This window comes from Pteropus medius, unplaced genomic scaffold (genome assembly GCF_902729225.1).
Source record: "Pteropus medius unplaced genomic scaffold, Ma_sr-lr_union100, whole genome shotgun sequence".
NCBI classification, from domain to species: domain Eukaryota; kingdom Metazoa; phylum Chordata; class Mammalia; order Chiroptera; family Pteropodidae; genus Pteropus; species Pteropus medius.
Window position 1 is genome coordinate 30,230,567 of NW_024352787.1, and position 26,709 is coordinate 30,257,275.

Genomic DNA, 26,709 nt, shown 5'->3' on the forward strand with positions numbered 1-26,709 from the left:
ACCCCCCCCTTCCAAACGCAAGCCTCCGCCCCCGCAGAGCCCTCCTGTGCTGGGTTCTGCCCAGGCTGCCGGCGTCTTCACCAAAGCCTGGAGCCCCAGTTTCCCACGGGTCCCGGGCCGCCCCGTGTCATTAGCGTTTGGTCTGGCAGGGGATGTTCGTGATTTGAGTCTGCAGACCCCCGGGCCGGGGGCCGTGTCCGATCCGTTTCTGCCGTTGCCGTGGTCCCGCAGCCATTCCGAGTGCGTGCTGGTCCTCGGCTGGCGTTTCGTTTTGTGTTCCCTTTTCCGCGGGTGTGTCAGATCTTCCTCGTGCATGCAACCCTCTGCCGTAAGCGTGAAGTCGGGACTAGACGAACCGGCAGGGGACGTGGGACTGTCCTGTACCCACGTCGTTCCCTTCCTCAGGCCCGACAGCAAGGCGGGGCAGGAAAGAAATCATGTCATTTGAGTCAGTTTCGACCTGATCTCTCAGTAGCAATCAGGGAGAGTCCAGCTGGCCAGGGGCTTTATTCTGAGATTTTAACTGACCCTACCCGGTTCTGAGTTTGAGGAGCATGGGGTGCTGGCATGATATAGCACATACTCACCTATCGCAGTACCCTTAAGTGTCATAGGCTTAAACCAAGTGCCAGGGTGTCTGGAGTAAGAATTCAGGTCTCTAGACGTAACCGACAGACAGTTACTGGCTCGGGTGCCGGGCTGGGAGCTGGAGCCCCACGCCCTCCCGTGTCCCCTGAGCAGCAGCAGGAGCTTACTGGTCCTGCTGGGGGACGCAGGCTGGGGGTGAGTGAGGACGAGGCCAGAGGTCATCTCATGAGGATGGAGAAGTGACGGCGACGTCCACTAATGTGTATCGAGCGTCCGTGACATGCTGGGCACTGCTGGGTGCACCGGCCACACAGTGAACAGATCTGCCCAAGTCCCTTGCCCTGTGAAGCTAACGCTTTAGAGCATCTGCCGGGGCGTCGGAAGGCCGTGGTGCTCGGCAGTGTCTGGAGGGTCGGGTGACAGCCGGGCGGTGTGGGTGGAGGCCGGAGTGGAAAGGTGGGGGTCGTTCGGGGGGCGCCGGGGCCTGAAAGGGGAGGGCGTCACTGACCGGGCTCCTTGGGGTGTTTCTCCAGCAGAAACTGGACACCAGCCCCATCCAGTCCGTAACTGTTTTAACAAAAGCTTCTCTTCAGCAGTGGCCGAGCGGGGGTCCCGGGCTGGCTGCCGGGCTCCGGGGCGGTGTCTTGCTCAGTAGCCTTTGGAGGGACGGGGGGAGGACAGGGCCAGGCCCGTCACCAGCCACTTGGGCCCCTCCCGGCGCCCCGGCTGCAGCCCAGGGACATGATGTCCACCGCGTCCCGGGGGCGACCGCGAGGGGGCTGACGGCCGTCCGTGTTCCTCTCGTTTCAGATTGCTCTGCCATGACCACGACGCGGTACCGGCCCACGTGGGACCTGGCCCTCGACCCGCTGGTGTCCTGCAAGCTGTGCCTCGGGGAGTACCCGCTGGAGCAGATGACCACCGTGGCCCAGTGCCAGTGTGTCTTCTGTACCCTGGTGGGTCCGTGTGGGAGCAAACACCCGTGTGAAAGGGTGTCCGCACGCGCCTTCGCTCCGTGTTCCAGACAGCAAGCCGAGCTCTGTCTCACCTCTGCCGGCGACGCGTCTCCCTCCCTAGGCTTCCCTGTTGGTTCCCTAAGTCAGCCAGGCCACCCTCGTGGGCTTCCACCCCATGTGCTCCGGGGGCACAGGCAGGCAGCTAAACGGAGTTCTGGAAGCCGGGAGGGGGTCTGGCCGTGCGTGCGCTCGCCTTTCTGGAAAGAAAAGCTTCGCACCTCTCTTTGGACCAGATGGTCACATGCCCGGCTGTGCCGGTGCCGACCCCCGAGCGTGCCCAGCTGTCATGCCAGCTTCCCCTGGCGGGGCGCCGGGCTGGAAGGTACGCGCGGACCCCGAGGTCACATTTAGATTCCCCCAGGCGGAGCCAGCCTCATCTGGTGACAGGGACCTCTGTTCCCAGCATCCCTCCCTCAGACCGACGTCTGACACACAGGAAAGGGAAGCGACACCATAGGTCTGTTTTCCGGTCACCTCATTTAATTTCACGTGCTTTTTTCTTCCCGTTCAAGGAATACAAACAAACAGACAAACAAACAAACAAAGGTCCAGAAAAGAAAAAACAAAAAGACCATTTTCTTCAAATTATAAAAAGCCAGAATCGCTTCTACGTTTTAGATGAGCTATAAGTGGACCGCGTGTGTGGCCTGCCTAGTATTTAAATGTCTGGATTAAAATCTGTCACGAGACAGACTTTCCCGCTGTTTTGTAGGAGACGTGTGCTTTATTCTCGCTCACATGTCACAGACCTTATTTCTCACATTGCAGTCCCCACCTCCGACGGAGTCTGCTGTGCCGGACTCTGGCGTTCCAGGGGGCAGAATTCTGGACGCTCCAAACGCCGGGTTTACTGCAGGGCTCCTGATGGCTGATCAACGAAGGCTCCGTGCACTGCACGCAGGGAGCCTCTCTCCGTGCTGCGGCCGAGAGCCGTGCCTCCTTAGGGCCCCGGGAGAGTTACCTTAGCCTGGAGAACAGGAAATCGCTTTGGCCTTTTTCTGAGCCGGGGAGGATGAGAGGGCGAGGCGAAGAGACTGACCTCCCCCCATAGACACGGGAATGGTTCACTGTCATTTCTAGACGCTGCGGGAGGGTGGTCAGGGAGCATCCAGTCGCTGGCTCTGGGGCAGTTGCCCCCTCCTGCCTGGAGGGACTTCCCGGCGTCCACAGGTGGAATCCAGTCCCCTCTGCCCTGGTGCCCTCGGGCACGTTTGCTCACCTCTCGCCCTGGGGGCCGCCTCTCACCACCGAGGCGTGTCTTTGCTTTGCTCGAAGTGGTCCATCCAGCCTGCCCAGGCTGAGTCATCCCTCAGGGAGGATCGCTTGGCGCCAGGGGATGCATTCACTTTTCTCGTTGTTGTTGTTTTGGTTTTCTGTGTCTTGAGAATTATAGAAGTAAAAAAGCAACTCCAGTGCAGATCACACGCTCCAATCGAGTCGGAGACCGCGGAAGGGGCGAGGAGGAGCCGTGCGTGCGTTCGGTGGGGCTGCGGGCTCGGGGCAGGCGTCGCGGGGGAGAGGGCGGCTCCGGAGGCGGGCTCTGCAGGTCGGCTCTGGAGGTCTAGGGCGCAGGGCTTCGTCGTCCCCCGCCCCCGGGTCCCGAGCCTTCCTGCCCAGGAAGGACACGTGGGACCCGCTTTCTCTCTTCCTGTTTTGTGCACTTGACTCTCCATCCCGAAGCCGACCTGCTCTCTTCCTTCCGCCCGGGAGCCCTGCCCCATTCTCGGCCAGGTGCCCAAGCGGGTGCTCTTATCCGTCACCCCAGCCCCTTCTGGTTCCTGAGACAAACAAAACTCTTGGTTCCTCCATTTGAGGGAGCGATGGCACCTCGCTGGACTCCCCTGTTTTGTTTGGTGGACCAAGCAGGTGGAGTGGGGAACGCGGAGCTGGTCCTCCGACGGCCCTTGGTGGCCGGTAGCTGCGGTTCCCGGGGCAGTAGGGACGCACATCAGGACCTGCTCTCGTCCTGCACATTCGTCTTTACAGAAGTCTCTCTCGTACCCCATTTCTCCCCGTGCTCATTCCAAGACATCTCTTTGCTACTAGATCGGACGACATAGCCTGTGAGGCACAGCCCACTTCCTGTCTGCGAGCGGCCTGGGCTTGTTTTCCGTGGCCGACACGCGTGTCCTCGTGTGTCTGTAGTAGACGCTTGGAGTCTCCCGGAACAGTCACCGTGCGGATTGTGCCGGGGCCGTCCATGGCGTGGGACGCTCACTCCGGGGGAGCTGCAGCCAGTCGTGACGCAGCTGCCGCGTGCACGGTCTGAACGCTGGCGCCCGGGGCCGCAGCCCTGCCCGGCGTGCATCGCCCACGCCGGCTTTGCGCGCTCTGCTTCTCAGGGAGCATAAACCCGCTCTCATTATGTCTGCTCTGCGCAGTATCGCAAGAGATGTCAGCGTTTTCCTGGTTGATGGCATTCCGGTGTCCTCCAGAGACCCAGTTTAGACGAACTTAATTATAGAAAGTGAAATAATGATCTCGTTGCTCAGGTTTTGATTTCTAACCTATGACTGTAAGAAACAGCGCGTACAGATAGACAGACGGCAGAGTCGCTCTGTGCTTAGCTGGTGCCCCGTTCCTGCCTTGTGCTAGATGGTTCTGTATCCCGTCTTGCTTCCTGTCGCAGAAGTCCAGGGGGGCGGGCATCCCTGTTCCACTGTCGAGGCAGCTGTGGCCCAGATGAGCCGCTGTGGCTCTGCCTAACAGGACTGGAGTCTGTCTGTCCTCATGCTGTACCGGCCATAAACGGGACGGTCCTCCCAACTGCAGGCCGTGGCTGCAGGGGCTCAGCATGCCTCTCAGCCACCTCGCCGTCTCCCCACACAGGCCAGCTGCTGCCACCAGCGTGGGCACAGGCCTGATGGAGGCCACGTGTGGCTGCCGCCCGTCCCCTGCTGCCCGCCCTCGGCCGGGGTGATGGTGTGGATGAGTTTGCCACTGAAGCCTCTGCCGCCTGTGCCTCAGGTGGGGCTTCAAGGCTGGGGGTTGGCGAAATGCTGATGGTTCCAGCCTGGTCTGAGCTCAGGCCACTGCCATCCTGGGGGGACTTCGGCTCACGGGCGCCAGCATCGCGGTGGACAGCTACCGTCACAGCTTTCTGCTTTAGCGGTCTCGAGAGAAGCTGTAGGAAATGGCTCATTTTGAGGAGTTCCTTGATTTCTACTTTTTAAAGAAATTGGCCATCTAGCGTCTTTAATGACTGACGCATTCTGGTCTGGCGAAATGTGAGGCGGACCCATCGAGATCAAACCGTTGTTTACATATTGAACGCACGGTGCTTTCCAGGTAACCTAGACGCTCCTTCCCGCACGGAATTTTTATAACTCTTCCGGGGTGAAACCACCCAATTTGCAGGTCAGAAGAGCGAGGCCGGAGAGAGTGACAGACACAGAGCCAGCAGGAACCGCAGCTGACCACGCGTTCTTGGGGTGGGGGTTATGCATTTTTGGAGCAGGCTTAGGGAACAGCCGCGGGCTTTCGGGGGCTCGCTATTACAGCCCCTCACAGTGCTGGTGTCGTGGACCCACGCGGTGGGCTGGGCTGTGATCGAAGGTCCATTTGGGGTGCTGCTGTGGTTCACACTGTCGTCCGTCATGTCGCGGCCAGTGTCTTGTGCTCCCTGAGTTCCTCCGGAAGCCGGAGAGTCTGTCTCCGTCTCTCTCGGCCGTGATCTCGCCTGGCGAAGCTCCATCTTTCCTTCCAGCCGCTGTTTTCAATGCACTTGTCGGGGAAGCCCTGGCTTTCTCAGGCCAGGAGGCTGCGGAGCAAGAGGGATCGGCTCTGTGACGGCCGCGTCACCTCTGATGTGAAATCTGCTTTGTGCCTCTGACTGGCTTCGGATGCTCGGCCGGGCGCCCCGTGGGTGAGGCTGTAGTGAGCAGCCGCCGGCAAGCGGGGCGTCGGTGCAGACCGCTGCCCAGTCCCCAGCGGGGAGAGCAGGGCACTGCAGGGTCCGAGGCCGGCTCGGCCGTGGGGTCTGGGTAAGCCGCACGCCCCTTCTTGGGCGACTCCGTGTTCACGTCTGATAGGTGGAGGGGTCCTGCGGTTCCTGTAAGAATGTTCTAAGGAGGACATGGAGCAGTGGACCGGGCCTGGCGTCCACTGTGCACCTGCTCGGTGTGGTGCCAGGACCCTCGCCGCCTGTCCCCTTGCTGTGAGGTGCACTGGCCTTGTCCTTGCTGGGGCTGTGTGCAGAGACCCGACCCACAGACGGTCCTGAGAACCAGCACGCCGTCCCCGGAACGGGGTGGGGGGGACTCCATAAACATTCGCCGAGTGATACAACCTCAGACTTGGTGGCCGCTATGGGCCACACGGTGAGAACGGAACAGGGCCTTGACTGTGCGCATTTTATGCATGCTGCTTCTTCAGCCTTAAGGAAGTGGAGATGTTTACAGACACTTCTCTGTTTTTTTTCAGTGCCTGAAACAGTACGTCGAGCTCTTGATCAAAGAAGGATTAGAAACGGCGATCAGCTGTCCGGATGCTGCCTGCCCCAGACAGGGCCAGCTGCAGGATAGCGAGGCACGTGCGCTGGACAGACGGGGTTCGGTGACGTGCACAGCCTGCCTGCTTGCTTATCGGGGTGTCGCGAGTCCTGTTTACGTTGACCTCCGTGACATTCTAGCCCTCGGCTGCTTACGCTCCTTGTTTGTATTTTTCCCCCGTAGATCGAGTGTATGGTCGCGGCAGAAATGATGCAAAGATATAAAAAGCTGCAATTTGAAAGAGGTGGGTACAGTCAGCCGGCTGCGGTTCCCGTGAGGGAGCCCAGATAACGTGGGGGGCACTTTCCGCAGACGCCATTGTGCATCGTTTCGTCCAAGAGAAGGGAAAGGCGATGCGGGTTAGCCCCGAAATTCAGCCGTCGAGCTGAACCCTGGGAAGAGCTGGGAGCTGGACGGCCTTTGTCGGGGAAAGTCTTAGGAAACAGGACTTATTGACGGGGCCGTGGGCGTACGGGGGACAGTTAACGAGATACGACCCCCCTGGAACGTCCTTGAGCCAGGTGAAGGCCCAGTGGTTTGAGGGCGAAACCCTTAGACCTGAACTGGGCCTAAGAGACGCAAAGGTGTGCGTGGTAGGAGGGCCTGAGGCTACACCTAGGAGCAAGTGGCCGCGAAGCGCCTGTCTCTTGGCACTCACTGCCCACCTCCTGCAGGCCCAGACCAGCGGGTGCTGAGTCCCTCACCTCAGCAAGCTGTTAGGGCAGCCCTTCCAGGTCATCCTTCTCTATGAACTAAGGCCCCCAGAGGCTGACTGACTCACCCCGAGGGTGGGGTGCGGGCCAGACTCGGGGGATCCAGGAGCACGGCGAGGACCGTGCACGGAGCAGAGGGTGCCGACGTTTTCGAGGTGGCGTCGCAAAGCGCGGTGACATTTGAATGCCAGGAAGGGCCTTCCTGTTCGCTCTCTGAAGTACCCGGGATCGAGACGCGATGCTCTGGAGAGTCGGTGGCGTCCCTGCAGCCTCTTCCTCGTGTGACCCCTGGGCCTCGGGCTCAGAGAGAGCGGAGCCAGCAACGCGTGTGGGTGCCGCCCCTTCCACTCAGTGTGCCGTGCAGACGCCGCGTCCACGTTCTGGGACGTTCGGCTCGGCGCGTGATCGCCGACCGCCACGCTCTCCTCCGCCCGGTTGGGGTCTCGGGTCCCCGTCTGCACCGGGCACCCACGGCCGAGAAGCAGCTCTGGGCTCCGTGTTCACACAGAGACCGTCAGCTGCGGGAGGAAGGCAGAGGAGGCCAGTGGAAAGCATCACGAGCCGGCTAGTTTAGTGAAACGTGGAAATTTTTCTTTTCTGGGTGTGTTTTCTTAAAGAAATACTAAAGATATTTGCTATTTCCTCTTGAGGCCTACTTCTAAAAAGAAAGAAAGAGAGAGAGAGAGAAAGAGAAAGAAAGAAAGAAAAGAAAAAGAAAAGAAAAAACCAACGTGTGACCAACAAAAAAAACAGCATTTTTGATAGCACTGAAATTTATTTTCAAGAGCTTGTTTATTTAAATGGCACGCATCATTTGGTTGAGGCAGTTTCTAACGTAAATATAATGCCATGTGATACCAATGTCATTGCATGGAGCTATAAAATCGAGTAATTAGGATTCCTGAGACAGCCAGGCTCTTCCGAAAGCATTTTCCAGAGAGAATCTTGACAGAAATGGGTAGTTATTTAGGTTACAAGAAAATGAACTTTCTATGACACCGAATTTAATTTAAAAAATGCAGCTGGGTAAATGTTCCTCCCAATAATTTTAATGGTTATTTTTCTTCAGTGCTGTGGCTTACTCAAAGGAGATTTTTTTTCCTTCTGCATAAAAATGAAGCCAATTTGACTTGGGTTAAAACAATACATCTCTCAAAACTATCACTTTAAAACATTTTGCTAATATTACATTAAAAGCCAAAAAAAATACGGACTCAGACTCAGGAGGACCGACGGCCTGTCTGAACGAAATGTTAAAACGTTGGGGCCGAAACATGGCTGTCGATCACGGCGTCGCGGAGCCAGTTTTGAGACACGATCGGAAAGCGAGTTTGGACGCGTTTCCTCCCGCCGAAACGCGGTCAGTGGAGGACGCCCTGGAAGGAAGACGGTCCCGGCTCTTCCGAAAACATTCAGTTACCCGCGCGTCCCGCTTCAGGTTGCAGACGCTGTCCCCGTAGAGTCTCAGATGCTTCGTTTGCTGTAAGAGCCTCGATTTTAATTCAGACGTCCCCACGAGGCTCCTGCATTCGGGCCTTCGGCACGCGGGAGACCAGGCAAGGGGGTGGTGGGACTTGACTTTCCGGAAGACCCCGAAGGTGGGAGGGGACAGGCTTTCGCAGCAGAGGGCCATCCCGTCTCCCGCGTGCCACGCTGTGCCACACCTGTGCTCCTCTCCGAGCCCTGCCCCCAGCACGCTGCCCGTGCCCGTCTCTCCCGAAGCTCCTGGCACGCACAGGCGGGGCTCGTGGGCTCCTGGGCTCTTTATGCCTCTGACAGCAGAGCGCCTGGCAGGCGAAGGCTAAAGTCGGGTCGTGTCTTCTTTTGTGTTTTTAAAGGGAAGTAAAGCTTGGAGAGAGTAAATGCCTTTTCGGGTTTGCCCAGGACTGAGGCCTGACCAGAGGCGAGGACTCCTGACGGTCACGTCGCCTGCCTGCAGGCTGGGACCCGCAGCCGCCGGGAGCTGGAGCTGGCGCTGGCAGGTGCACCAGCCCAGCTGCCAGCGTAGGGAGGACGCTGGGGCAGGCCCCTCACAGCACGCTTCTCAAGAGAAAACCATGCTTAAAAAAGAACAGCACCTCTAAAAAAAGTCTGGTTTTTTATATAAGTAGATCTCTTAGGAACCTGCTTCATTACTCTATTATTAATTTATCTTGGGAGATGGGAGTTAAGTTAGTTTCTAGACATACAGGTCCTTATAAAGCATGAGGTCTGTTATAATCTGTATAATCTGGTGTACGCCGAGTACTGACGGGTGACCCGAAGGGTGTTTCCCGAGATGGAGGATCTAACGCACATCGTCAGGTGTACACGTGACAGATACAGGTAGATACGGGTCTGTGCGCACACACATTCCGGTCAGGGACGAGACACTTGATGCTGCCCAGTGTGGGTTCTCGTGGCAATCTGGTCCGCCCCTCTGGCCGGGCTCGGCAGTGAGGATGACGATGCAGGACGCTCCTGGGATGCCAAGAGCAGCCGGGGCTGTGGGCACGGGGTCCCAGGCGCCCGGACGGCGTGGGAGGGCTGCGTGCCGCCTGCACGGGGCATTGCCCCTGACCCCTGCACCAGCGACCTCTCCACTGCAACAGACAGGGCCACGTCACAGCTCTGGGACAGAAGCCACCGAATTCGAGCCGTCACCATGGAAACCTTAGCCCGGCCGCTCCACCCTGCGCTTCGTGACATCGCTGGGCCCCTCACGAGAAAGTGGCCACTGGCGGTGTCCCTGTCTCTGCAGGGCGCGGGGCCTGGGCTCCGCCCTGGGACGCATGCAGAGAAGCCGCACGGCTCAGGGCGGGGGCCCCTTCCTGATGCCACAGGCTCAGAGCAGAGGGAGGGGCAGGGAGCCACGGGGACCCCAAGGGCTTTGTGGGCAGTGTCGTCCCTTCAGGCCCTGTGTGGACCAGCACTGCCCACGGCGTCAGGTGGGAGGGACAGAGGGCTGCAGTGTTCTTTCCACAGGCCATGGGGCCGTGCTGTGCTCAGTGCCCACGTCCTGCGGCCCCCTCAGGAGCCCTGTGGTGTAGTCAGAGCTGGGCGCAGCCACGTACCCCTCAGGTGAACCAGGGAGGGGAGGGGGCCGCCAGGGACCCTGCCCAGCCTTCCTTCCCAAGGAGGACGCCCTGGGCCGTCGCCCGACATCGAGGCCTTCCCAGAACTCCACGCAGCGCCCTGCGTCCCAGCCCAAGCACCCGCCTCTCCCCTGTCCCCGGCCCCTCAGCTCAGGCCAGCGGCTGCCCCCACACACTCCTTCCCAGGAGGCAAAGACTGCGTTTTCTCGCAAAGCCACCTCCTGGGACCTGAGAGCCAGAGGCATTCTTCGGAAAGCAAACAGACACCGTGAAGTGATGGCAAGAGCTAATGTCACTCGCTCACCGTTGGGAGCGGTGTGAAGATTCTGGGTTATCATAATGAAGAGCAATGACGAAGCAGCACATTTTCTTGGATTCCCAAGTTCCTTTATATGACCAAGTTCTGTGTCTTCTGCGGGGCCTACCGATTTGAGAGTTTTGTCCTTAAAAACAAGATGGGGAATTTAGATTAGATCAGGAGTCAGCCACCTACGACCAGTGGGCACAGTTGGCTTGGCCCTTGGCCTGGTGTTGTTGATAAAGTTTTATTGGAGCACTCATGTAAGGACAATGTGGCTGCCTTCATGCTGCAACATCAGGGCTGAGCGGTCGGACAGACTGCCTGGCCCGGCACTGCCAAGGACTCAGTGTCTGCCCCTTTCCAGGAAATGCTCGCCAGCCCCGCAGTGATGATTCTACCGTTTTCAGGGCCGTCCCTGACACAGCTTCTTCCTCGAGGCCCGAATCTGGTGTCCTCATTTACCTGGGGACTGTGGCGATGCATGCCTGTCCTGTGACGGCCCGTTTGGGTGAGGCCTGGGCCCGCGTCTAGCCGCATCCGGCCCCAGCCTGTGTAGACCGCAGTGAGGAACAGATCCCGTTTTTGATGCAGATGCACTGCATCGGCTCGGGCTGCCATCCGGCCACACGGCCTAGAAGCTTGCCAGCGCCTTTCATGGCTTCCAAGTCTCCCCAGCAAAAGCCAGTCTCGGATTTCGTCCCTAGAGCAGCCGCGCTGAAAAGCTTCGACGCCCTGGCCTGCTTGTGGGCTCTGCAGCAGCCCCGTGATCCTCTGGCAGGGTGTCTGCGTTCCCTGTGGCTTCCCGTTGTGGTTGCCTCGCGTGGAGAATCGGTGTCACACTGCCCTGCGGGGAGCGAGACGGCCCCCGGAGGAAGGGCCGCCCGGGACCCGGCAGTTACAGAAACACGCGTTTTGAGCAAGGACGTGAAGAGTGTGTCGGGTTAGCCTGTTTCTCCAAATGACTCCCTAATTTCGTTAAATCGTGTGAGCTCCGCTTGGGATGGAAAACCTGGCCATCACACAACAGTGTGCCCGTGGCTTGGATCTAAGTCTGGGAGGGGGACAGTGTCAGGCCAGTGAGCCACCTGATGAGAAGACTGGCCATCCCCGTCCCTCATTCCCATCCTTAAACGTTCTCTGGGGGGGCTGCTGCCTAAGTTGTGCAGGGCCAGACACGTAGGAAGGCGTGCTCTAGGGAGGGGGACACAGAGGCAGGATAGGACCCGGACCACGGAGTGTGGGCCGTGGAGGAAGGCCAGGCAGGCTGTCAGGACAGACTTCTGCGAGCCTGGGGGCCAGCAGGGCTGTCCTGGGGGGCCACGGACGTGCTGGGGGCAGGCAGCAGTGTCCCCAAAGAACTTGAGGGTTACTTGGACTGAGGTCAGAGGCAGGGGGCGCCTGGCGAGGACAAAGCCAGAAAGCCGGCTCGTGATGACTGTGTCATCTGGAGTCTCCTTGCCGGTAAAATAGAAGCGTGCACTGAGGTGACCCCTCAGCCCGGCCTGCGAGCCCCTCTGCCTGCCAGGCCTGACTCGCCCCTCTCGTCTTCCCGCCCTAGAGGTGCTCCTAGACCCCTGCCGGACTTGGTGCCCGGCGTCCACCTGCCAGGCTGTGTGCCAGCTGCAGGAGATGGGCCTGCAGACCCCTCAGCTCGTGCGGTGCAAAGCGTGTGACACAGAATTCTGCTCCGCCTGCAAAGCCAGCTGGCACCCCGGCCAAGGCTGCCCGGAGACCGTGCCGATCACCTTCCTTCCCGGGGACACCAGGTACCTTCTGCGCACAGCGGGCGCGGGCCGGGGGCTGGGAGAAGCCAGCGGACGGCGTGGGCTCCCCCTCGGGGAGCCATGGGGGCGGGGGCGGGGCGCCTGCCCCTGCATCAGTCACTTCCTCTCGAGCCTCATCCACACCCGGGTTGGTTTGTTTATTGTTTGTTTTGGGGAGCGGATTGTGTGCCACGCTCTGTGCAGAGGAGGCCGGTGCACCCTGTCCGTCCAGAGGATGAGCCTGCGGAGAGCTGTGGCTGAGAAGGGTTCTCAGTGCTGTGAGGCCCGAAGGCGCCGTCTTGCTGACGGTGGTCAGAACCGGTGCCGGAGCCAGAGCCCGGGTCATCGGGCGCTGGGTGCGACACCACGGAAGTCACCGGCAGCTGGTTCCCAGCTGCCCGAGGCCCCAGCGGCCACACCCCCCTAACATGGCGTCCCTGTCGGGCATGTGGCTGGTCACTGCTGTGCCTCTGTGTGGGTCCCCAGGTGGACACTGCGGCATCACTCTGTGCCCCTGGAAACGTAGTAGGAAATCGATGACATTCACCCCTTCGTGTCTTACAAAATCTGCAGTGGTGTGTGGTTTGGTTAGAGTTGGTCACCTCCCTGCTGAGACGGCGTTTCTGACATGCGGACTCCCGCCATCCACCCCGAGGCGTTGGCCTCTCTCCCCACCCTGCTGTCCCGCCCCGTTCTCCAGCTCAGCCCACAGAGACCCGCTTGGCGACCCCGGGACACAGCCCTCTCTCTCCCGTACCTGTGACTGGGGTGCCCTTCTCTGCCCTCCTCCTCTTCCTGGAGACTCCGTGTCCCCCTGGAAGCCGCGGCTCACGTCCCCTCCTCTGTTCAGCTTCCCAGTTCTCAGGGGAGGGCTGGTGGCCCACCTTCCGTGTCCCCACGGGAGACCGTCCATGTTGCTTACGACCCCAGTCCCGTCGTGTTTCGGCTCATCGGTGTACATGGCCGGTTCTTCCCGATGCCGCGGCCCGCCTGTGTCTGAACTGCGTCACCCGGGACGGGCACACGGCGGGCACACGGCGAGCACACGGCGGGCACACGGCGGGCACTCGAACGCCAGAGCGAACCAGTGGGCTGCACTTAGGTCTCAGCGCTGGTCATGTAGCAGGAAGAACTCTCTAGTCGGGCTGGACTGCGCATCCTGGGAGAGCTGGATTCCGGGCTGGGGAGGGCGGAGTCGGGGGGCACTTCCCCTCGGACGCAGAGAGACCCCCGGTCAGTGAGTGCGTGGGCGTCCCCCTGCTAGGAGCAGGGAGACCAGGAGGGAGGAAGAGCCGGAGCCCCCCGCCTTCCCCGGGTGGGGGCGGGGCCTGGACAGAGCTGCTGCTTCCCATCCAACCTCAGGGCGGAGGGCGGAGGGCGGAGGGCGTGGGGAGCCCGATGACCAGGCCTCGTCTGTGGTGATCCGGGCTCGCCGAGGCCATCGCACAGGGCTGGCTGTCATTTCACAGCAGTTTGTATTGTTAAGTCTTCACGTCGTGCATTTTACAAAGAACGAAAATGATACAAAAAAAAGGCCCATGCACAACCTTAAAAAATGATGCAAGGGCAGTTTAAATCAAAGTTCACAAACCGCAACTTGGGGAAATTTAAATTTCAAACATTTTACGTAAAGATCTGCAACCCCAGCTTCTGCGGGAAATCCGGATAACCCCACTTGCTGACAGATGGCTGGGCCCGTTGTGGCCAGGCCGTCAGCAGGGGTGTGTGCTGCCTCCCTGTGCCAGGACCTCGCCACAGCCTCCCGTTGCCCCGGCCCTGACCGACAGGTGACCTCGCCCAGCCTCCCGTCGCCCCGGCCCTGACCGACAGGTGTCAGCTGCAACTGCGTGTACGATCATCTCTATCCGCGTAGCAGAGTTCCTCTCTTAAAAATTACATCTTCCCTTCACCCACGTTGCCGTCGGCACCGGACGAGCCTTGCTCCTGTGCGTGTGTCCGGCTCTTAAGGATGTCGGGGGTGGGTGGCGATGGCGCCGTAGAGCCGCTGCCTGCCTCCACAACTGCGCGTTTGCAGCGAGAGCTGTGACTGCTAATAACTTGAAATGCCATTCGGGTGCCAGCAGAGGTCTGCGAACCACGGAGTAAATGCCGTGCGTGCCACAACGCATGAGAACGTGCGTATTCAACGGCTTCTGTTTCAGAAAGTCCCTTGGAAAGACGCTTCCTCCAACATCAGCCCAGTTCATGGCACCGTCTTCAAAATTAGCTGACGCGTCACAGCAGAAAATCGGTTCCATTACTTTGAGGTCGCATGTAGCTTTCAAACCAAAGCAATGTTACCTAGGCTGACAGTCAGCCTCGATGCCCGGTGACCTGTGGCGCTTTGCGGAAAACACATTCATTTCAGAAAGAGGCCACGGCTAGTGTTGGTGCAGTCGACCTGTGCCGGGTCCATGTGACCTCATGCGTAGTTCTTAAGTTAACAGCACGGGGCGGGGTGGGGACATCCTTCCGTGGTCACAGCTGAACAGCCATGTCACCTCTGGCAGCAGCTCAGAACTGTGGCTGCCATTCACTGGGCGCCTCCCACACGCGTGACGTCACGCCATGGGCTTTTCTCCCCGAATTGACCCTCACGCCCGCACCCATGAGGAGACCGAGGCTCAGGTTGCTGCACGGCTGGTTTGTAGACGAGCCGGCTCCTGACCCCGGCTTAGAGCCTGTCACACCGCCCGGATGTCTGCAAGCCTAGGCAGACTCCTCAAGACAGTTCTTTCAAGACAGGCCAGGTAGATCTGGCTAAGCAAGTAGTGTGTGCTTGTCACACTTATTTCTTTTTTCTGAAAACAGCAAAGCGAATAAAAATTATTAGCCTTTTGCAACGTATGCAAATATAGAAAGCCAGGACATGAGATTTGACTGTGATCCCATCAGCCAGGTGCCTGTGTTTACAAGCCTTCTGTCACATCTTCTTTTGTTTGTCTGTACGTAAGTCTGAGTTCAGATGTCCGCCGATGTGGCTCCTTTTCCCCCTCAATCAAACTGGCTGACTCACAGTTTTCGATGATTTGTTTTCTGGAGTTTTCATGTCTTGGGCTTCGTTTTATCTCCTTTAATAACACGTGACCGGGGTCCCCGTAGTCGAGCTCATGGTCCCCGCCTGGGCCATGGGGACAGGGCCCTGGGTCCCTGCGAGCGGGCGGGCCCTGACGGACTCTCCCCACAGCTCTGTTTTCAGGCTGGAGGAGGACGACGCGCCCATCAAGCGCTGCCCCAAGTGCAAGGTCTACATAGAGCGAGACGAAGGCTGCGCGCAGATGATGTGCAAGAGCTGTAAACACGCCTTCTGCTGGTACTGCCTGGAGTCCCTGGACGTGAGTACGGCCACCGCTCCGCGCCCGCGCCCACACCCGCACCGGGGTGCCGCGGCCAGACTGCGCTGCGGCTCGGAGCAGCCACAGACCCGCGAGGGGAGACTCCTCGGGGCCTCGGCGTCTCCGTGTAGATAGGGTCCATAGACATGTATCTAGTCTTCATGTTATGTGTTACGTATGTAATTCGTTAAGTCGAGTTATCTAATTTCTGGCCTGCAGTTTGCCACTCCTTAGAACTTCTCACGGGGAACGGAAATGCCAGTTTTACTATGATTTGCCAAATCTCCTTGAAGGCACTTGAGGGGGAGCCGTGGACATGGACCTGACAGGTTTGATTTCTGGGTCAGGCATTGTATCTGCTGCCGCCTCCCCCTGCTTCCGTGACCGAGTTACAAGGTATGGGAGGCCAGCTCTGGCATCCGATCCTTTGACCACAAAGCTTCTCGTGCTCTGGTCTCGGGGGGCAGCCCCTCTCTGTCTGACTCAGTTTGCACGCCCGGTTCCTGCCCGTGTGGGAGGCCCAGTTGTGTGCTGGCCGTGTGACCTAACGACAGAGGCCCCCACGCTGCACTTTACTATTGAAAGTCATTGTGCTCATGGCCAAGCATTTCTCGTTTTTCTTGGTAAATGAGGAGCCACTGGAAAATGACCTGGTGGCCATAGAAAGCAGATTCTGAAGGAATCGGGTGAGTGATGAAGCCCAGTAACAGCGAGTTGAGACAAGGGCGTAAAGGCAGGGCTGGAAGCCGGCGGCACCTCTGAGAGAGGGGTGCATTCCGCTCAGCCTCCCCTCCCCTCAGGAGCTCCCCCCGGAGGCCCCGTCTCCCGCCCAGCTGTGCGTCAGGGAGGGACGAACGGTTGACAGTGCTTCCTCCCCGTCATGGTCCTTGCTCCCCCTCCTCTGCTCCCGGCCAGGCACCAACCCTGCATCCTCACTGGTGCCGCCCGAGACGCTCCTGGCTCTCTGCTGCCCGGCCCCTCCTCGCATCGCCAGACTACGGGAATTCATTTGCATGCACACGTCCGAGCCCACGGGACACGGACAGGAGTTTGCAGCAAAGAGAGTAAAGGTTTATTTAGGGACTTGGCGCCAAACCCAGAGCCACCAGTGAGCTGGTGCTCAGAGACCTGGCTCCTCAATGGCGTATAGGTTACAGATTCTATGGGGCAGAATGGTTCAGGGTTGTGCTGGGAGCTGATCGGTCGGAGGTGAGGTGAGGGTGATGTGTCCTTTCTTCGGGTCTTGAGGACAGTGCCGAGGTCTTTTCTGGCGTCCCTCTGTCTAGTTTCCTGGGAAAGTAGCCAGGGGGCCGTTCCATCTTAGGGCTCAGGAGCTGAGACGTAACTTAGGTCGAGATGTTACCTTTATCCTGCCAGAAGTCCCCACAGTGTGACCAATAATCGGGCCCGGGCTCCTGTCTGCTGCCGCCTCGGGGGTCGCTGGTCATCCGGGGGAAAGGTGAGGTCTCTTGCGGAGGGAGAATGGCTTCTAGAGCCAGGACTCAAAACTGAGTATAATCCAGGTCGTAAGGAGCCTGGGCTTCGCCAGCATGTATGCCTTCCGGGCAGAAGGGCCGCACACGCGCGCTTTTACGTGTTTTGGAAAGATGAATCGGTAATGTGATCAAAGTGACTGCCCATGCCACCGTGCGACTTCTACATGCTTATTTTATGCAACACGTGCCATTGTTCTGTGAGAATTAGAATCACCATTTCCTTTGTTATCAAGACGTCCGGGACGGTTAGTATTCTTTCCCAAAAGCACCGAAGGAGGGAGGGACGGGACCCGCACCCACACTCTGACCTTGCCAACCCTAAAACCCAGCAGCAGCTTTGGGCCAGGTCAGGCAGTGCGAGCCAGGCTTTGACGAAAGCTGCAACCTGAACACGGGTGGATTGTCGTCAGGAGTTTATTCCTACCTCTGAGCGTCTTCCCGATTTGCATCTTTCTGCCCACACGCCGCCGTCTCGGTTCCCACCGCGGAGCTTAGCGAGAGTTCTGTGAACGATAGTCGGGGAGATGGTCTCTGCTACAAACAGGCACCTGCGTTCCCGCCAGGTGCTGGCGCTGGTGGGCCCCAAGGCCCCGTCAGTACACTCGGTGTCACAGTGAGTCGCTTACGCGATGTAAAAGCATCTTAGGATGCTTCTGTAGGGAGAAGGAAGGTACTATTTAAACGAGCGTCCACTTTGTTCAGGGAGCATGTCCTGATGGCCCCAGCTCAGGTCCAGGTGGGGGCAGGGGGTGGCGGCCCAGTCCGTGACATCCGGGAGCTGGTGGCCTGCACGCTGAGAGACGCGTCACACCTGTTAGCACCAGGTCCCTGTGCAGAGGGCTGCAGGGTGATGGCTTAAGTCCACTGGCGGCCCTGGGGGAGCAGGCACTGGGTCTGGGCGGGTCAGAGCGCTGTGACCGCAGAGGCAGAGTTAGTTTACCAGGGAACTGGACATAAATAGTGTGTGGCCTGAGCATGACCGGAACTAGAACTCGGGGCCACGACTAGGGTGTCTGTGTACCGAGCTGAGGGTTTTGGCCCCCGGCACAGGGCTCCTGCTTTCAAGCACTGGTCACTACGGGTTGGGTCGGGGCCACTTAGGAAGGTTGGGAGCTGGGCCCCACCCTGGACTTGGAGCCAGGGTCCCTGGTTGGAGCCCGGGAAGCTGCATGTTCCGTACGCTGTCCAGGTGACTCCGCTGTGCAGCCGGGCTTGTCCTCCCTGCTGCTGTGCCCGGCTCACGTTCGGCGGGATCGTGCGACGTGAGTCGATGTGGCCTTCGGAAAACAGGTTCAAAAGCTGGTCAGGAGCCAGTGGTGCGAGCCTTTTCGATGGGCATTATGGGAAAATGAGAAATGCAAATGAGAAATAAACCGATTTCAGTGGGAAATGATGCAGAGTCGCGGGAAGGCGGGGCTCGTGGTGGACAGAAGCCCTCGGCAGTGGCTTCCCAGAAACAGAGGTCTGGCCGGAGCAGCCTTGACCTTCGTCTACACCTGCACCCCCCTTACAGTGGAGGGGTCTGGGTGAGGGGGGCAGGCCAGCAGTGGAGGCTGGAGCATCCCACCTCCTTCAAAGGCTTCTCGCTAGGACCCCAGAAAAAGCCAGGATTTCATGACGCATCACTGGGCATTCGGGGCCCAGAGGCGGAGCTGCAAACCCACACGCTCGAGGCCTGTGCTGGCCGAGGGTGAGGGGCGGGCCCTGGCCGCAGCCACCCAGTCGTCCTAGCGGAGTTGGTTTTAAGGGCCAGACAACAGCCGCTGTGTCCAGGGAGCTCTCGCGAGAATGATGCCCTGTCCACTCAGACACGTTGGGCCCTGTGCGTATTCACCGTTTTCTCAAAAGGAGGGTGTCTGTTTGCACCCTCCCCAAAAGAATACACAGCCGTCAGCCCCTCCTTTGTGCTGTTTCCTGAGTAAAAAGGGGGGATAGCACTTCCTGTTCAGGGGCTGGGGCAGAGGGTTTTGTCCAGAAAACTTCCCACGAGCTCACTGGTGCTTGTCGGGGACTGCGTGCCAAGCCCTGGGCCGGGAGCCTCGGCGGAGAGGTTGGCATCAGCGAGCGGAAGCTGACAGCCCAGTGCAGGTCGTCATGGAAGGTGGTGGCCGTCAGGTGGAATGTCATACATAGCACCAGAAGGAGATGGGAACAGGCTGCATCCCCGAGCGTCGGGAGCCACTGCCCCCTTCTGGACAGTTAGGGAACCGGAGAGGCTGGTTCCGGGCTGGTCCCTAAGTAACAGGAGGTTCTGATGGGCTGTACCTAGAGGAGGCACCGCACGTGGGCCGTCTGGTGCCATGGGGGTGGCCGGGAGCAGAGGAAGCCGTCCAGTGGGGAGTAATCCCGCCTGGACCACAGGAGGCCACGGGGCAGTGGGACCAGTGGGTGAAGCACGGCAGGGCCCAGAGCAGCCTCTGAGCAGCAAGACCCCGGCCTGCTCCTTCAGACTGCGCATCGCGGGATTTCCTCTGGTACAAACCAAGAGTGCCCGCCGGGCCCAGGGCCCGCTTCAGGCCGACGACGAACTCGGGAGCAGGAGTCGCGTGCGTGGGGGGCGTGGGGTTGCCCTGCCTCTGCCTCAGCCCTCGGCTCCGTCACACCCCCATTCACTCAGCTCGTGAAACGGGAACTCGGCCCAGGCAGGACTCGTCACTGAACCGAGCGGGCTCTCTCTCCCCAGGACGATTTTCTCCTGATCCACTACGACAAAGGACCGTGCCGGAACAAGCTGGGCCACTCCAGGGCGTCCGTGATCTGGCATCGGACACAGGTAGGAGGCCACTCACCTGGGACTTGCTTGTACGTGTGTGTGCATGTGTGCGTGTGCACGTGTGCGCGTGTGCTTTTCAGAAGATGTGCCGGTAGGTTGGGGATTTGCTACCTAGAAAAATAGAGCCAGTCAACGTGGACCCGGTGGCCCCGGCCGGAAGCCGGAGCACACGTGTCACAACGGCACATGGAGCGTCTTCACGTCAGACGCTGTGTTGCTCGCTCCCCGCTCACGGTCTTGGAAACCGTTCACTGCGTGTCGTTAACCCCGCAGAGCTTCCCGCAGAGGCCCGAGGTGAGTGAGTGAGTCACAGAGAAGGGTGACAGGGAAAGAACAGGAAACGCGCCTACCCGGGGGAGTCTCTGCAGCCCGTGCGTCTGCAGAGGGCCTGCGCGTTACCGTGGGCTCATGGTTCCCGTGCGTCTGGTCCCTGCTGGGTGCCAGGCTCGCTTCTAGCCGCTGGGAATACTCCAGCGAGTACGGCGGATGCGTCCTCCTCCGAGGGGACCCACGTTCTGTTTCGGGGCAGAGATGGTAAACCAGCAGCAGGTGCGTAATGTGACCTCAGCTGTGGAGGCCGTGTGATGGGGACAGTCCTTTAGATGGTGTGGTTCTGTGACTGAGTGCTGAGCTGGCCGTGGGGCCATGGGGACCGGGCAGAGAGGACAGTCCAGGCAGAGGGCACGGTCCAGGCGGGGGGATGGGTTGATGGGTAGGACTGGCCTGCAGGTCCTGGGGAGAGGGCAGGAGCGAGGTGGGGACAGGAAGCTGAGAGCGGTTTGCCGGGAAGGGCCTTGGGCCTGGGCAGCTCCTGGGTTGGCGAGGGCCTGGTGGGCTCACAGCGCCACCATGTTCACGTCCCTCTCACGGCCGCCCACCAAGGCTGGCCCATCACCCCACCTGGAGACAAAGGAGCCAGGTCCCAGGACAGAGCATGAGAATAGGAAATGCGCCCCTGCCAAGGGCGCTTCCGGAACAGCCCTCGCTGCAGACCCCGTGCCGAGCCGGTGGGCCACACGGGAGCCGGCCAGCGTCCCTGCGCGGGGCCCAGGCAGGGTGGCGGCAGGCTGGGCTCCGGGCCATGAGATCTCTGCTGCCGCCCTCCACTGTGCCCGGTGGGGATGTCGGCAGAGGACCGCGGCCACGTGCCACCAGACCCTTTAAGGGAACAGGGTGTAGACTTGGCCGTGACGACGGTCGCACAGTCTGAACGCATGGGAAACCACTGAATCATGCACTTTCAGTGGGCGGCTGTCAGGTGTGTGGCTTAGCGCTCGGTGCAGCTGTGGAGAAAGAGCAAGACACACAGACGAGACCGGTTCCGGTTCCGGCCCAGGGCCAGTTTGCGGCCCGGGTCTGGAGAGCTGTTTTTTACCTTTGCCTTCTGTCCTGCTTGCCTGCAGCGCCCCCACGCGGGCCGGGGCGCCGCCCTCCGGCCCAGATGGGCGTCCCTGAAGCCCCTGCCCGGTGTCGGGTCATGAGCCCCCCGGGGAAGTGAGTCTCCGTCTGCCGCTGCTGGTGGCCTTGCCCAGCACGGACCTCCGCAAACTCAGCCGACGCCCTGGATCCAGTGTCCTGTGGCCCCGGCTTTTCAGACCTGTGACTGGTCGCCCAGACAATTTGTGGATTTCTCAAAATTCCGGCCCCAGCTTCGCCTGCCTCTAGATGTGAAATTAGGTGGCGTTGTTTGAAGAGATTTTTGAGATTTTTGAGATTTTCAGCACACTCCCTTGTGATGATTATAGGCTGCTTTCGGTGTTTTCCTAGGAGTAAAAATATTACGTGCCTAATACCTGTTACCTAGCGCCCTTTCCAGCGGACTTTTCTAGCGAGATAACCATGGCACGAGTGGGAGGTTCTGTCTCTGCGAGACGCGGGCTTGAGGGTTTCGCGTGTCTCCGTGGTGTCTGTGTGACGGGTCTCTTGCCGCGGACGTGCTTTGCCAGCCGTGGGAAGCAGCACAGTGGTCGCGAGGCCGTGAGGCAGGGTGTGGACAGATGTCTCATTTACTCGTCACCCAGAGGGGCTGGCTGTGAGCGCTGGGCGCGGGTGGCCGGGCCTCCCGCCTGCCCTCTGCACGTCCCCTTGGTGCGATGGCTGCGAGGCGTCCGCCTGCCTTTCCCGGCGCCGTGGCCAAGAGGGAAAGGAGCCTTTCTCCCCTCCTCAGTCCGCGTCCCGCGTCCCGTGTCCCGCGTCCCGCTGCCCCCACCTAAGGGAAGCTCGCTCTCGGCGAGTGGCATTTAAGAGCACCGGCTGGCTCCCGAAGTCTGTGTCCCCGTCCTCGGCGGAGGTGTGCCCCGGACCGCCCGAGGCGGGGCTGAAGGTGGGGCGAACGTCGGTCCCAGAGACGCTGGTGTCACCCGGGCAGTGACCTGCTCGCGGTTGGGTGTGTTCGCGGAGCTCGGTACGATACGCAGGAGGCGTCTCTTGTACTTAAACCAGCAGGGCTGGCCCTCTCTGTCACACTCAGACACCGGGGCCCCGTCACGCTCAGATACAGGGACCTGTTTCACCCTCGGCTGGATGGATGTTTGGGTGCTCGCGTGGAGAGGGAGGAGAGAAGGGACACGAAGAGAAAAGGGGGNCAGGTGGATGGGTGGGTGTGCGGACGGATGGATGGACGGGAGCGTGAGATGTGGGTGGATGATGGACGGGTGGGGGCCGTGTGCTTTATCCTTTAGCGGTGGAACCTGCAGACCAGCCCCCTTATACTCCGCTCCTTCGTCTCCTTCCTGCAGGTCGTGGGCATTTTTGCCGGATTCGGGCTCCTGCTCCTGGTGGCGTCACCTCTCCTGCTCCTGGCCACTCCGTTTGTGCTTTGCTGCAGGTGCAAGTGCAGTAAGGGTGACGACGACCCGCTGCCCACCTAGAGGACGGCCGGACGCTGGACGAGCCCCGCTTCCAGGAAGCGCTTCCCCACTAAACATCTTTCTTGCCTTATGTGCCCCATTGAGCTTCACAGTGTCATGCGGGTGCCGTGACTTCAGGGACCGATGTCGGAACGTTCGCCGAGGCCCCCGGTGGAGCCGCCGAGGCGCGGGGAAGGCAGGGCCGGCGTGGGCGGGGACCGTCCCCACGGAGCCGGCCTCTGCAGACTGGACGCGGGAGGTGCTGCGAGAAGCACTCTGGGCAGGGTCCTCCCTGTGGCGACAGACTCGGCACGTCCGGTGGTTGCCCGAGCGAACTTCCCACGCAGAACGCCGCCTCCTCGGCTCCCACGTGGCGCTGTGGCGCTGGGAGATGCCCTTTAGGAGCCGCTCACTTCCGACAGCATCCGATGACTCTGACTTGAGAAAAGCACTCTGTTTAAGACGACCGTTTTTCTTACTAGTGGCAGTTAGTGAAATCCTTTCTAGAAGGCGTTTTTTTTTCTTTTTCCAACTGAGAAGTGAAAACTCAACAAGGTGCATCTGAAACCATCCTATGCCTTTCTCGAAATGCGCATTTTCAGAAGCGATTGCTCTGGCTCAGCCGCTCTGCTCTCCGGGAGACTTAGAAAGCCTTACATGCCCTTGTGTTTTTCCTGAGACTCGTGACGACTGTTTGGACGCCGTACGTCGTGTGCCGCTGCGAACGTGATTCCCACACCGTTGCATTTCTCTGCAAACAGCGATCTGGTTAAAGGTGCATCAGCATCGTCGGATTTGCCTTTTGCTTTTTCTCTTTGGTGATTCGGTTCAGCTTATAGGCTTGTCTCTCTTCACCCAGGTATCAGCCGAGAGTTTTAATGTCTTCAGAATCCAAATGTTTCGCTCGGACGTAGTTCTGCGGGGGGTCACTATGGTCTGGCTGCTGGCCTCAGTCCCCCCCAGCAGACAGGAGGAAGCAGGCAGGCCGTGACCCTCAGAGGCGGGCTCCCCGCGGGGCTCGGGAGGAGCCTCCTGGGTTTTCACGGCTTTTACGTAGCTAAGCTATTTGATGAGCTGTGTGTCTCACGGAGCTCCAAGTCCTTTTGCTAACCATCGTGCCCCCGGCCAAAGCCCACCCATCTCACGTGGTTATTTTGATTGGGGATTTTACCACTCTGTCTTTTACAGGCTCTGTGTGACTGTTACCATGGCAGCAGAATGCACAGGCCAGTGAGACACATGTCACCCCATCGATTGATTGAAAAGTGGGAACGTGTCTTTTTTACAGAGCCGACTTTAATATGGCTTTTAACACTGTTTGCGCTTATAAAGAGCAAACCAATCGCATTGAACTTGGGACTTCTACAAATAGCGGGAAGGCAAATGTGGGTTTATTACAGCAGAACTTTTTGAAACTTATTAAGCATTCCACAGAGGAGCAAAATGAAAACAGTCTGGCTTCTGACTCAGCCGTCCGCGTGTCGCGAGCACGTGTGGAAAGCGGGTGGCGTTTGTGTCCTGACTCGAACGTGTGTGCTCATCTCAGGTCTGGGGTCACCTTCCCGTGGAGAAGTGGCTTCATTATTTCTCAACGATCAGTACGCGAGAAGAAACGGGGCCACCTCGCTCGTCACCTGCCGTCTTTATTTCCCTTATGAAGCAGAAGCCATGCCGGAAGCCAGTCTGTGTCAGACCTGTGTGGAATCGATGCTCCTCACAATGCTGGTTTAAAAATTCAGCAACTGGATAAGAGCACGTGGGACCGTCTTTGGGGGTGAAGCTTGGGGGGTGAGTCTGTAGCTGGAGGTATTGCAGGAGGATCTGGGGTACGACGGCTCTGAGAGGGGACAATGCTATGAGGCCCGAGGATGAAGGTGGCGGCCCAGGCTCCAAGCCCCTCCCCGGGTCTGTGAGTGCAGGCTTCCGGCCCGTGCCCAGCGGTTCCCCCGCCGTCCCTGGCCATCCTGCCCGCACCGGCTGCTGCCCCTCACACCCTGCACGACAGGGTGGGGTCGGGACCAGGGCCTCCGGGTGGGTCAGGTCGTCTGTCCACCCTGGACGAGTCCGTGGCCAAACTCCGCACTCCCGTAGCCCCGGCCGGCCTGGGGCCCATCTCTCAAGCAGGTCTGATCAGGGAGGGGTCCTGGAGGTCTGGGGCCAGAGCAGCACCGCACCGGCCTGCTCAGAGTGTCCGCTTCAGGCAGGCCTGGCTTGCGTAACAGCTAAATGCGTCCGTTCTCCAGAAGGGTACCGGCAGGATCGCTGGGAGGTCCTCGGCGGCCTCTGACGTCACTCGCTCAGGCGTGCCAAACCTGCTGTCCCTGCGGACGCGGTGTTAACCGGGCTGGGGTGACATGTACGTGGCGTGCGGGGCGTGGCCCGCATTTCGGATTTCCACCTTGACGTCACCGCCTGGGAAACCTCGGGGAGCTGCACGCTTAGCGGGCAGACACGTCCCCGTTATTCAGCATACTTTGTCTTAATGGACCATTTTTACAGGCGGTTTTCATGCTGACCCTCTGGTTCCTTCGAAGGCCTTTAGTCCTGGGCAAGAGGGATCAAGCCCTCGGGGTGGACCGTGGCCCACGCTGCCACCACGCTGGGGTGGTGATGGAGGGCACGGTTGACCCCCAGGTCATCTGAGTCCCCACGGATGCTGACCACGTTGCGAGGGTTTTCTGGGCATCCCTGATCCCTCAGGCGGGCCCTGCCACGTGTCCTGTAGCCCGGCCAGCCGAGCTGTGCCACCGTCACAGGAGGCCAGTGCCTCTGAGAAGGACTCGCTGTGGCAGCGCGTGTGGCAGAGGTGGCTGAGCATCTGGGCCTAGGCGAACCTGTGATCACACGCACTTTGGTCCCCCCAGTTTCCCTCGAACCCCCGGGAGTAGCAGCCGACGGAGGCGCCAACACCCGCACTTCCGCACCTTTAAAGGGGGACAAATTCTCTTTACAACACGTGACCCAGTAAAACTGACTTAGAAACCAGCCTGATTCCTGATTCAAATTCCAGGCCCATGGGAAAGGAATGATCAGATATGCAAGAAATACTTCAAGATGAGTTCATCGTTTCCAGCTGTGTCACGAGAGTTCAAAGGTAGTTCACAAACTAGAACAGGACGCTTCCCCTCGGTGGTCTTTACAGAATTAGGGGATTAGAAAGAACCAGGGTGAGCATTTTGTATATTTCTCCAATTCTCATGTATTAGGAAATACCCCCTGTATATATTTATATATGAATCATCATGAAATCAAGGAGAGCGTTTTGCATGTGGAGAAGCCTCACGAAGGTCTCATCGAAGAATACCAAAGCTTGTTTATTCCTCGTAACTGCCCCAAGCCCTTAGAAAAATAAACAGAATGAAGAGATTGTGGCTGATTTTGCCAAAAGTACCAAACGGAACGGAGGGGCCTGCGTTGACCCTGACGTGCTGGCATCGGAGCTGGGGCGGGGTGGGGCGGGCTGTCTGGGCGCTGAGGGCCGGGGGTCCCCGCCCGCCCCCCGCCTGTGCGGGGCTGTCTCCCGCGAGTCAGGAGCCTCCCGTTGGGGGGCGGGAGCGGCGCCTACGTCTGACTTTTCTTTCCTTCCTCGCTCGTTTGCCGTGGGTGTATTTTAATCTCGTGTAAAAACGCGCATGAGTGAGTCATGCCCTTGTGTACGCAATGCATTCGACGAGCGGTGGCGCCGAGAACGAGCCGCTCGTCCCTGGAACGCGCTGCGTCTGACGCCACGGACACTGTGACGTGTAGAAGAGCCGTCCGAATGCCTTTCCACTCGTGCTTTGTGCTTTGGAGTCACGTGGAAAAGTGCGATTTGTCGTTTCAATACGTATTTTTAAATGTATCGTGTCCTAGGTAGCTTGTGCCCCCTTCAGAAGGGGTTTCTTTTTTGAAGATATTTTGGCTGAAATACAGGTTTCTTTTGTAAAAATCCTGTCTGGCTGCATGTTTTGTGCGTTCTGAGCTGGGTGCGGGCGGGGGGCGGGGGCTGGAAACCGGTGAGGGTGGAGGCGGGGAGGGGAGGGCGGTGGGGTGGGCGGTGTCTGCTCTGCAGGGGAAAGCGGCTTTCCTGCCCCGCCACCCCGCCACCCCGCCACCCCGCCACCCCGCCCCCGGGCTTCCGTCCCAGGATGTTCGCTGGAGGGACCTGGGTCACGGGGGACGGGGCCCATCGTCCCCAGCACCAGCCCAGAACGCAGCAGCGACTGCGTCTCAGCCGTGGGGCTCTGCCTCCCTCCGCGAAGACAGGTACTTGAGCACCCGCCCAAGTTCATGGGGATTTTCTTGTCATGAAAACCAGGGGACTTTTTTTTT

The 26,709-nt window shown here is 59.5% G+C and overlaps 1 protein-coding gene across 13 annotated transcripts in view; it reads left to right on the forward strand.

The window, feature by feature from the left end:
- Positions 1-26,326, forward strand: part of RNF144A (ring finger protein 144A) — a 91,251-nt gene extending 64,925 nt beyond the window's left edge. For all 13 annotated transcript variants that reach the window (XM_039849507.1, XM_039849509.1, XM_039849508.1 and 10 more), the window contains 7 exons: positions 1,399-1,544; positions 6,027-6,131; positions 6,278-6,338; positions 11,741-11,948; positions 15,133-15,280; positions 19,460-19,549; positions 22,288-26,326. In XM_039849507.1, coding sequence (XP_039705441.1) covers positions 1,399-1,544; positions 6,027-6,131; positions 6,278-6,338; positions 11,741-11,948; positions 15,133-15,280; positions 19,460-19,549; positions 22,288-22,419 — 890 coding nt within the window. In that variant the 3' untranslated portion in view covers positions 22,420-26,326. The remainder of the gene's footprint in view (positions 1-1,398; positions 1,545-6,026; positions 6,132-6,277; positions 6,339-11,740; positions 11,949-15,132; positions 15,281-19,459; positions 19,550-22,287) is intronic.
- Positions 26,327-26,709: the final 383 nt, after the last annotated feature.